Source organism: Myxine glutinosa, chromosome 6 (genome assembly GCF_964187855.1).
Source record: "Myxine glutinosa chromosome 6, kmMyxGlut1.1, whole genome shotgun sequence".
NCBI lineage: Eukaryota > Metazoa > Chordata > Myxini > Myxiniformes > Myxinidae > Myxine > Myxine glutinosa.
In genome coordinates, this window is record NC_136266.1 from 24,045,601 (window position 1) to 24,058,308 (window position 12,708).

The 12,708-nt window shown below is 42.9% G+C and overlaps 1 protein-coding gene across 2 annotated transcripts in view; it reads left to right on the plus strand.

Annotated features, from left to right (window-relative positions):
• HIBADH (3-hydroxyisobutyrate dehydrogenase) overlaps positions 1-12,708 on the plus strand; it is a 192,333-nt gene that overhangs the window by 113,110 nt on the left and 66,515 nt on the right. For both annotated transcript variants that reach the window (XM_068101264.2, XM_068101265.2), the window contains exon 6: positions 6,584-6,660. In XM_068101264.2, coding sequence (XP_067957365.1) covers positions 6,584-6,660 — 77 coding nt within the window. The remainder of the gene's footprint in view (positions 1-6,583; positions 6,661-12,708) is intronic.

Below are 12,708 nucleotides of genomic sequence, written 5' to 3' on the forward strand. Positions count from 1 at the left end.
GATAGATAAAGGTGCTATAATATAACAAATGTCATGAAACATTTACATTTTGTAGTCCATTGTATAATTTAAATAAACATAAATACAAATTTCTCATGTGGAAAAAGTAAGTACTCCCTTGGCTCAAATTGGTGGTATTGCCCCCTTTGGCAGAAACAACCTCAAGTAGGCGTTTCTTATAACTGTCTACCAGTCTCTGACATCGACTGTGAGAAATGTTTGCCCACACCTCCATGCAGAATTCTTTCAGCTGTGCGATGTTTGAGGGGTTTCTTGCATGCACAGCTCGTTTCAAATCCCCCCACAACATCTCGATGGGATTTAGATCCGGGCTTTGACTTGGCCATTCCAGAACCCTCCATTTCTTTATTTTCAGCCATTCCTTGGTGGATTTACCTAGGCCCTGGTGTTTGGCTAGCGGCTAGGATGCCAGCTTAGGATCCAAGGATCCTGGGTTCGAATCCCGGTCGATCGCTGAATTAACGCCAGGGGGGTTGACTCAGCCTGTCATCCTTCCGAGGTCGGCAAATTGAGTACCAGTACACTGGTAATTCCCTGTTTATCGTAAAAAGGCGACAAACAGGGTTGGCGGCAGGAAGGGCATCCGGCCATAAAACATTGCTTCAAAAAGGGGACCAAAAAAACAACAACAACCATGGTCTCCGAAAAGGCCAACCCCCGCTTTGCGGGGAAAAATGGCCTCTAAACGGTGTTTTTTTTTGTTTGTTTTTTTTTCCTTGGTGGATTTACTGGTATGTTTAGGGTCATTGTCATGTTGCAAGGTCCACCTTCGGTTGAGCTTCAACTTTCCGACAGATGGCCTCGCATTATCCTCCAGCACCCTCTGGTACAATGAAGAATTTATAGTGGATTCTATGATGGTGAGCTGCCCAGGCCCTGATGCAGCAAGCTGCCCCAATCCATAATATTTCCACCACCATGCTTTACAGTTGTTATCAGGTTCTTGTGGTCAAATGCTGTCTTTGGTTTTCGCCAAACATGTCTTCTGGTACTGTGGCCAAATAGCTCAACCTTTGACTCATCTGTCCAGAGCACATTGTTCCAGAAGTGCTCGTCTTTGCCTCGGTGTTCATTGGCAAACTCTAGTCTTGCCCTGATGTTCTTTCTGGACAGCAAAGGTTTCCTCCTGGCACACCTCCCATGTCGATCAAATTTGTGCAGCCTCTTTCTAATGGTAGGCTCGTGCACTTTGACATCAACAGTGGCAAGAGCAACCTTTTGGTCCCGTGATGACATTCTGGGGTTCTTAGAGACATCTTTCAGCATCTTGCGGTCTGCTCTCGGGCTGAACTTGCTGGGGCGGCCTGGCCTGAACAAGTTGGCAGTTGTTTGGAATCTTCTCCACTTGTGGATGATCTTCCAGACAGTCGAATTATTGATTTCAAATTGTTTGGAGATCTTTTTAAATCCCTTCCCAGAGTCTGAGGCATTTATAACCTTCTTTCTGAAGGCAGCAGAGAGCTCTTTTGATCTAGGCATGGTGACGCCGCACACTTCAACAACAAAGAGCAAACCAAACTAAATGTCTGAGGTTTAAATAAGACAGGTTCCTCCAAGATCCTCTCTAACGATGTTCTAATCATTTGCACCTGAGCTGGTGCACCTGATTCTAATTTTAGGTATTTGAAGTAGTGCTAAATGGAGGGGTGTACTTACTTTTTCCACATGCGAAATTTGCATTGATGTTTATTTAAATTACACAATGGACTACAAAATGTAAATGTTTCATGATATTTGTTATATTATATCACCTTTATCTATCAATATTGTTGAAATGAAGATCAAATAGCTGTATGTTGAAATATGTTGAAAAAGTCAAAACTTTGCATGGGGTGTACTTACTTTTTCACGTGACTGTACATGTTGTATTGTATACACCCATGTTATATATGAAATGTTGTATAGTGTTATGGTGTGTCCACGCTTCTTGTGCGTGACATATTGCACACATTTTGTGCGTGCACACACACACATGCACACATACATACGCTCACACATGCACATACACGTGCACAAACTGACACACACACGCTAACGGACGTGGATACTTTCAGACCCGGTAGATCTCTGTTCCGTCTCCCGAGGCCACCCACGTGTGGGGATAACAGGCAAAAACAACTTGCATGCATACATACACACAAGCACATGCATATACGTGCACACACAGACACACACACACAGACACACACACACACACGCACACACACACACACGTATCCCAACCCTTTTCCCAACACTTTGCCACATTTGTTTCATTGGTTCAGGTGGTTACAATCATGTTTGCTTGTCTTACATTGATTTGGCTTAATTGGTTTGCATTGCAAACGATCATCTCACGCTTGTTGATTTGTGGGTCTATCTTTGCTACATGACAATGGCACAGGCTGCAGAAACATCAGCGGTTTCCTCTGCCAGGAGAGATGCCTACTGACAATGCATTACAGGAGTAAGAGCAAGACGAAGAAGGCGAAGATGAGAAGAAAACTACAAGGCAGCCCTCAGGCCGAGAAAAATATATTTCCGGTCTCTGGTCGGCGCGCGCATCCATTTTGACCCTGCGCGTCAACAATTTTTTTTTTCTCATTTCCATGGGTACCTACAACAGTGCGCGCCTGTTGTTGCCGGGCCGGCGCGCTATCTCGGGAAATACGGGTCTTTGAGGGTCGCCATTGGTATCGACGTTCGCGCACGGTTCTCCCCTACAAAACTACATTTCGTTTGTCCAAATCCAACCAGCCCTTCCAAAGATATGAGTAGTTTTGTGTGCCGTGCCGTCATGAATCCAATCGGCTGGATATTGTCATTTATTGAAACGAAGACGTTCTTTGTCGGGTTGGTGTGAAGCAACCAGAAGGCCTCGAGAGCTGCGGGTGGTCTCGTTAGTTAGGCCTGGATCATATCTCGTTTGTCATGAAGTTGTAAGTGTCTGTGATAATCTGGTGGACTGGGAGAAGAGATCGTGGGAGACCATCGGCCTGTTAGACCACTTGCGCATGCGCAGTGTTGACGCAATCGATGCATTGGAATGTTTGACGGTACGACGAGGCGATCTCGAGAACGAAATGGCAGTCTATAATATGCTTGAAGAACTTAATGATTTTCAGAATAAATACATTTTAAAATAATTTAAGCTTGTCTTTATTATTTACAAAAAGGCCTACCAGTCCCATTGGCTGTCCATCCACTGATCTGTGCCTTTCCACAACTTTATCCCAGATGTCTTTGGAAAGCTCGTTGGTGCTCGTGGTTGAGTCTTTGCTGTGAAATGCACTCCCCAGCAGAGGAAACCAACAGGAACAGCTGATTTTATTCTGAAATAATCAGAATCATGACAATTTAACACAGGTGGAGGCCAATTAACTTGATGTGTGATCTTGAAGGCGATTGGTTACACCTGAGATCATTTACCATTTCTATCTTGTTGGTTTATTGTTCGACTCTTATTGGCTTATTGCTCGAGATAATGACAACTTCAACATTTTGATGTGTTGCAAGTGTCTGTTGCAGTGTTTTATGTGGACACGTATGCAAACACTTAGCTGAACAGCTGCTGTTCATTTGAGTGGAGCTGAAGAAACTTCTGCCATCATCATTTACAGGCTGACCACGGTACATGCATGTGAAACAACAAGACACTATTTTCTATTTGCAAAAATTTGGGTGCCCCTCCCTCTTCCTTATCTTCACCTGCAATGTCAACTGGCCAGAAATTCTCCATATCTTGCTGCCTGACCAGAAGGCTGAGGATAGACCCGACATAGTTGCGAGAATTTTCCGCCTCAAGACAAGAGCTGATTGGCAGTGTCATTACGTGATCAGTGTTTGGCATATAGATTGTGTGGCTCTGCAATATTGAGTATCAGAAGCATGGCCTTGCTCATGTTCATATCTTCATGTGGTTGTCTCATAAAGATAAGATACATCTAGATAACCATGATTCTGCAATATCAGCTTAGCCCCCAAATCAACATGAAGATGCTGGACTTCTTGCAAGCATCCTTACCAACATGGCCCATGGACCATGTGGACTGTGGAGTCATCAACCCTCAATGCCCTTGCATGATATGAAGGATGGAGCCTGTTCAAAAGGGTTCCCAAAGCCATTTATTCAGCACTTAAAATCAGGAAACAATGGGTACCTGCTCTCAAGATGTCGCAAATCCGGAGATGGAGGCCAAGAAGCAGAGACATTCTTCAACAGAGCGCGTATTGCCATTGACAATCAATGGATTGTGCCTTACAACCCATATCTGACATGGAGATTTAACTCCCACCCCAATGTGAATCTTTGCAGCAGCATCAAGTCAATCAAGTATGTATGTACTATGGAGGCTATGGAGAGCCCCAGAGAGCAAGCACAAGAACCACCCAACATGACCCTCACATCTTTATTTGAGCTTTCACTTCTTACAGAGAGGAAGAAGGGCCAATCCAAACTCCAGATCAGCTCTTTGATAAAAATCTTTTCTGCGCAAGAGTTCATCGCTTGGAGCATGGCAAGCAATAAGTGACAAAAGCGCAATGTAGGAAAAGATGCCTTCCATGATGGCGAAAAGACTAGTTTTAAAAGGAACACTGCTCTTTGGTCAAGTGTCCAATATCCATCCTAAGTAGCCTGAATGCTTCTATCTATGGTTGTTGCACCACAAGAAAGGTCCTGTCTCATTTAAAGACATCAAGACAGTACAAGGGATCAACTGCTCCTCATTCAGTGAGGTGTGCTGCCTAATGGATCTGCTGGAGAACGACCAGCATTGGCATCTTTGCATGTAAGAAGCTTCAGGAAGTTTGTCTCCGTCAATGCTGCATTCATTATTTGCCATCTTGCTAACAAACTGTGAGCTTGCTATCTTATCGATACTCTGGGAACAACACAAGGAATAATGTTCTAAACGAATGCCGCATGAAGCGAGGCAGCTAGACATGGAATAGAACTACCACATCAATGAAGCACTCATCCATCCATCTGTAAGACACTTTGGAACTAATGAGAGTGTACGGATTGACAATTCCAGAGCGACATCAGGATGACAACAGACTGACAAGATACATTTTCCGAGATAAATTTTGTAACCAGGTTGCACTTCCTAATCACGTTGAACAAACAGAGCCACAGCTCAAAGACAAACAAATGGTTGTTTATAACAGGGTGATGGCACGCATCAATTCTGGTGTAGGAGGATTGATCTTCCTGGATTCTCCTGGTAGCACAAGAAAGACATTCCTCATGAGCCTCGTTTGGTTTAGAATTTGATTTAACATTGTGAAATACGCTCTGAGCGGACGGCACAGTGACTCGGATAACATTTTCAATCTTTCATGACATCCAGAATATTTTGCTTGTTGTTTCGCACTCTTATTTCACTTTCATAATTTCACATTTTCACCATTCTTGTCAAGTTTCCAAACACTTACTGCACACATTACACATTTACAATGAGAATTAATTGAATATTACACAAGAATCATTTTATTCCTCCTCCATCCGGAAGCACCTGTTTCCCATGCAACCTAAAACAAGCGTGTACGTAGCAATATAACAAGTGTCATTTAATATCACTTGTTCATTACGTGTCCATGCTTTCAGACACCTCTTCCTATCTCTAATCTGATTGGTTGCCAAGCATAGCAATGGCTTCAAAGGATTTTCTCAATTTTAAGGAAGTTCTTACCAAAGGATTTCCTAAGGGTTGTTTTCGCAACAGCCCTTAAGGAAATCCTTCACGAAGGAGAAAAGTGTACCTAAAGGTAAATCTTTCCTTAACCCATAAAGTGTGTCGGGCAACAATCGTAGCCGAGACGTGTAGGAAAATGGGGTTAAACTAATGTTAACACAAAGAACGAATCTTTACCTTTATTACAATGTATAATACCCAGGTAATTTATGAAACCTTGCTTCTGATTGGTGGAGAAAAGCCAATGACAAAAACGCATTACTGTTCCACCAACCAGGAAATCCAGCACTTTATGGGTTATGGATGAGGGAATTTTGCAATCGGGACATTGTTCTATCAACCTCTGGCATTGCGCTGCGATAATCGTCGTCTTTGTGACCAATTTCCATGAAGAGCGCCATTTGTAACCTCAAAGGTTAGTGTTTAAAGATGGGAAACAGGGTGGAGGTTTGAGGGGAGGTGCTCCCTTGAGTTTAAGGAAGGTTTTAAGGAAAAACTTAAGGAATATTCGTATATGCAACCATACGCAAATTAAGGGTGTCCTTAAGGGGAAAATTAAGGAAATATTTAAGCAAATCCTCCAATATTTCCTTAAGGATGCTTTATGCAACCGGGCCCAAGCTTTCCTTTTCTATTTATAATAAAGTTCACCTGGGAAGGGAAATGTTATCTCAGCTAGTCTTCGATATACTGTAATGGGATTTGAACTTGCGTTTCCTGCAACACGAGCAAGAGGTTCAGATGGGAACACCACCAAGCCGAGCCAGTCATAAATCTTGTAACTATTTATGAAATGTTGAATGTCTTACACCTGTTATATACTGAGGCGCATACGTCATACAAATCGAAATGAAATATTTCAAAGCATGCATTTGTTGTCTTTCTAGGCTGCCAAAATCTGCAACAACATGCTTTTGGGAATTTCAATGATAGGTACAGCTGAGACCATGAACCTTGGGATAAGGTGGGTGCAGTGCATAATGTAAAGAATATGAATTTTTATTTCTTGCTGTCGAATTATTACACTCCACTTCTGGAGCACATCCAAGAGGTGGATGGAGGTTATGTTTTCACCCCTGTCTTTTTGTCTGTTTGTGAACAAGAAATCTCAAAAAGTTGTGGACAGATTCGGACGTGATTTGGCAGAGAGGTAGCGTATATGATGAGGACGAAATGATTCGATTTTGGTGAAGATACGGATTCAGATCCTGCTTGTATAATTTTTTCAAGTGATTCTTCACCATTGGGAGATAGGGCCAAAAACGATAAATAGCAGTATATCTCAAAAAGTTATGGATGGATTTGGACGAAACTTGGTGGAGAGGTTGTGTGTGTGACAAAGAAAAATCAGTTAAATTTTGGTGAGGATGATCCGGCTAGTATATTTTTTTCAGTGATTCTTCACCATTAGGAGATAGGGCCAAAAACGATAGACAAGCAGGATATCTCAAAAAGTTGTGGATGGATGATTTTGATTAAATGTGATTCTGTATTATGATTTTCTGGTTTACTCTGGTTCTATCCTGTTGTGATAGGTTCAAATTATAACATAACCTGTCAGGCCTATGGATGTTACATTGATTGTGATGCATAATTTTGTAAAATGAATGAATAAATTATGTGTGTGTGTATATATATATATATATATATATATATAAATGTATATATATACAGTCACGTGAAACGGTAAGTACACCTCGTGTAAAGTTTTGACTTTTTCAACATATTTCAACATACAGCTATTTGATGTTAATTTCAACAATATTGACAGATAAAGGTGATATAATATAACAAATATCATGAAACATTTACATTTTGTAGTCCATTGTATAATTTAAATGAACATAAATGCAAATTTCGCATGTGGAAAAAGTAAGTACCCCCCGACATTTATCACTACTTCAAATACCTAAAATTATAATCAGGTGCACCAGCTCAGGTGCAAATGATTAGAACATCGTTAGAGAGGATCTTGGAGGAACCTTGGAGGAATCATTCGACTGTCCGGAAGATCATCTACAAGTGGAGAAGATTCCAAACAACTGCCAACTTGTTCAGGCCAGGCCGCCCCAGCAACTTCAGCCCGAGAGCAGACCGCAAGATGCTGAAAGAAGTCTCGAAAAACCCCAGAATGTCATCACGGGACCTACAGGTAGCTCTTGCCACTGTTGATGTCAAAGTGCACGAGTCTACCATTAGAAAGAGGCTGCACAAATTTGATCTACATGGGAGGTGTGCCAGGAGGAAACCTTTGCTGTCCAGCAAGAACATCAGGGCAAGACTAAAGTTTGCCAAAGAACACCGAGGCAAAGACCAGCACTTCTGGAACAATGTGCTCTGGACAGATGAGTCAAAGGTAGAGCGATTTGGCCACAGTACCAGAAGACATGTTTGGCAAAAACCAAAGACAGCATTTGACCACAAGAACCTGAAACTAACTGTAAAGCATGGTGGTGGAAATATTATGGTTTGGGGCAGCTTTGCTGCATCAGGGCCTGGGCAGCTCACCATCATAGAATCCACTATGAATTCTTCATTGTACCAGAGGGTGCTTGAAGATAATGTGAGGCCATCTGTCGGAAAGTTGAAGCTCAACCGAAGGTGGACCTTCCAACATGACAATGACCCTAAACATACCAGTAAATCCACCAAGGAATGGCTGAAAAGAAAGAAATGGAGGATTCTGGAATGGCCAAGTCAAAGCCCGGATCTAAATCCCATCGAGATGTTGTGGGGGGATTTGTAACGAGCTATGCATGCAAGAAACCCCTCAAACATCACACAGCTGAAAGAATTCTGCATGGAGGAGTGGGCAAAAATTTCTCCCAGTCGATGTCAGAGACTGGTAGACAGTTATAGGAAACGCCTACTTGATGTTGTTTCTGCCAAAGGGGGCAATACCACCTATTAGAGCCAAGGGTGCACTTACTTTTTCCACATGCGAAATTTGCATTTATGTTTATTTAAATTATACAATGGACTACAAAATGTGAATGTTTCATGATATTTGTTATATTATATCACCTTTATCTATCAATATTGTTGAAATGAAGATCAAATAGCTGTATGTTGAAATATGTTGAAAAAGTCAACAGTCCCCTTGTCTTTTACTAGCCGACGAGACCCGGGACCTATGACGTCCTTCCCGGACAGTGTTAAATCGGGTTTTAGGACTATGAATTCGCTATTACCTAAGTACTAACGCTGGCCGGAAACAAGCAAATAAGCCCCGCCCGAATCACGGGTGTTAGTGGAAACGCCGAGCGGTAGCGACCCGTGACCCGAGCCGTTATCAAGGACTAAACCCGATTCAAGCGGTTCGTAATCGTGCCACGCTTACCCAATGGAGGAAATGACTGAAATTTGGAAGAAAGGAATAACAGATTTATTTACAATTTGTACAATAAGAAGAAGAAAACACAGTGCAGCCTTATACAGTCTTAACTTATCCCTGGACAAATGGGCCCGTTCACACACAGACACACTCGCACAGGGTTGCAGATGAACAGGTCGATGGTCCAGGAATGGCGTCCAGGCAGCTCGTTCTCCGGTCCCCAACTCGCACCGCGAAGCAGAGGAAACAGACGGCAGCGGCCAGGAACTCTCCTCGTGTCGTTTTGCGCGTGCGGGGACTATCACAGGGCAACGGTAGCCTGGCTTTGGCGGTTACACTCGCGGCTCAGCCGCGTACGTAATAAGCGGACAGTTCGATACGCGCTTCTCAATGCGTTTCTCCTTAACGCCTCGAAACTGTCATGCGCACGCCGGTCCTCTCAGTTCTGTTACCACGCGAGTGCTCCGTATCAGTTCACTCAATGGCTTCTCACTTGGCGTCGCTTGGCTCGCGCCTGGCTCCCGTCCTCATAAATTCCTTTGTAAGCAAGCTCTCTCCAATAAGTCCTCTCAGCACGCCCTTTCCCCACGAGTCTTCTCACACGAGTCCTGTCACACGAGTCCTGTCACACGAGTCCTGTTCAAGGGCTTCGTGTAAAGGCTTATATAGCCTTGCCCAGCGAACCTTCCAGCACTTGCTAGATGTGTCCTTACCATGCCCTCTCAAGCCATGCCCACCGAGCTCTGGTTGGCTGGTGCCCTTACCGTCACCGCCTTTGACATTCTGCTTGACGCGGCCACGCCCCGACCTCGCGCTCCTCCCCCTTTTCAGGCCTACCTCGTGGCCACCCGACTAGTTTGAGCGAGCAAAAGGCAGCTAACGCTGCTGGCGGCCAATGCGTAACAAACGAGGTGGATTAGCCGAATGGGGCGTGGGATCGAGTTTGCCCATAGATAGCATTGGTGGAAATGAAGGGCGGCCGCAAAATGAAAGGACCTAAACTTATTATTTCTTTACACAACGCAGATGTTACTAGTGAAATGGCCTACTCTTACACATACTATGACATAACTAATTCTAATGGGCCTACGTGTTGCTTGGTGGGCTAACTATGGGGGCAAACCTTTAATGATGTTATATGTACACTCTAAAAACCGCAACAATATATATATATATATATATATATATATATATATATATATATATATATATATATATATATATATACACATCAGTCACTATGCGACCTTCATATCATCAGTGGAGAACCGCCAGCAAGGTGTCCCATACAGCTGCTGCTGCACCTTGCTGGGAGCGATAAGCACCGCCTGCCACACGGTAACGTTATCTCTGGTATCCACTCATCATATGGAGTCTACCTGGTTGCGGTTGGGAGTTACTAATAATGGTATCTGTAATCTGGTTCTCCAACCTAATGAGCGGACAACATGACGTCATCGCCATGCATGTCCGCATTGCCTGCAAAGCTCCAGAGGAACCATCTAGCAGTGCGTCATTATGGATTATAAATTCAGATACTGTCACAAGTGCATGCAAAACTCAGTTACCGACCTGGTTTCGCCCTTGTTGGGGCTTCATCATGGCAACGCAGTGAGGCTTCCATACACTTGCAACTCTGTGAACCTTTCTGTTTTTATATCAGTCACTATGCGACCTTCATATCATCAGTGGAGAACCGCCAGCAAGGTGTCCCATACAGCTAATGCTGCACCTTGCTGGGAGCGATAAGCACCGCCATGGCGATGACGTCATGTTGTCCGCTCATTAGGTTGGAGAACCAGATTACAGATACCATATATAATATATATATATATAAATGTATGTATATATATATATGTATATATATATATATGTATGTATATATATATATATGTATGTATATATATATGTATGTATATATATATGTATGTATATATATAATATATATATATATATATATATATATATATATATATATATTTATATATATATATATATATCAGAGAGTACGCTAGTACTCTCTATGTAGGGATGGCGCGGAAAAAAACGTTGCTCCCATCTGCTACATGCAAATGCAAAAGTAAAGTTGGACTATATTCTTTAAAAACTCGCTTAGGCTACATATGAGAGCCTACCTGGTCTGTTCAGCTGATTGTCGGGGTAGGGATCCTTTTTCAGTTCTCCAGATCAAGGCAAAAGCAAAATAAAGCGAAAAAACGAGATCGGTCAAACCCAGGATTTCATCTTCTTGTTCATAATAATAAGAAACTTCTTCAGACGGCATATTTCCGAGATACCTCTGTCAATGGCAATGATTCTGCAACCATTCGATAGAGTTTTACTTCCTGCAACATCCTTTGGTGTTCTAATTCTTGTAGTTTTATCGGAATCCATGAAAAGTCCAGAAAACGACATTCATATGTAAAAGATAGGACTGGGTTAGGCGTGGCTATGACTGTCAATCAGCTTGATGGGGGCGGAGCCGCTAGACATGTTCGCCTCTGTGTCGGCGTTATGTGGGATCAAATAATCTCAGCAGAAATATCATGTCTCGGGAAATGCCTTGTTTTTCATTGTTACATTTATAAAATTTTTTAAATAATAGCGAGGTAGTGTACACCGCACACGGGACACGTGATCACCATCCCTCCAGTCACGGATCAAGGCAAAAGCAAACCATGTGATCAATAACCATCTCAAGACACGGTTTCTCTGCGCCAGATTCGTTACATCGGCCCATCATGGATGGTGTCGTATAAACAGCCTGTTTATACGACGTCACTGCATAATTTCACCTGGTGTTGGCTTAGCGGTTAGGGTGCCGGCTTAGGGTCCTAGGATCCTGGGTTCGAATCCCGGTCGATCGCTGAATTAACGCCAGGGGGGTTGACTCAGCCTGTCATCCTTCCGAGGTCGGCAAATTGAGTACCAGCTTGCTGGGATGAATGATCCCGGTGTGTACCCCGGTTTAGAATAGGTGCACCGTATCCCTGCGCATCGTAAGAGGCGACCAAGGGTTGGCGTCAGGAAGGGCATCCGGCCATAAAAACATTGCCTCAAACAGGGAACCATGATTGTCATGGGGCCCGCAAGGCTAACCCCTGCTCTAGCGGGGAAAAATGGCCTTAAAACGATTTCATTCATTTCATTCACTCTATAATTTCACCCTACATCACTGCCTCCAGACTATTGTCTTGGGCTTGGCCGAGCTAAAAGTATTAGAAGCTCCTATATTTCATTTCTGCGTAAATATAATTTCCTGTATAATTTCAGGGACTTCTTGCAGCTTCAGTTGTCTTTCCTACTTTTCTTTTTTATCAACTTATAGTAACCAATCACAAATGCAGATAATTATAGAATGCTGTTTTTAGAGATGTCCATGCAGTTTGTAAGAAGTTGATGATCATGTACTGATAAACCACCTTTAGAGGCCATTTTTCCCCGCAAAGCGGGGGTTGGCCTTTTTCGGGAACCGTGGTTGTTGTTGTTTTTTTGGTCCCCTTTTTGAAGCAATGTTTTATGGTCCCCCATGTACTGATATTATACATTATACTCGGACCGCTAATTTGTACAGTCTTATCATGTGGCTACACTGCAGGAGTAATCAAATACTGTTTTAACCAATGGAGTGTTTGTAGAAGCTTGAAGCAATAACTGATGAAGTGTAAATGAGGCAGT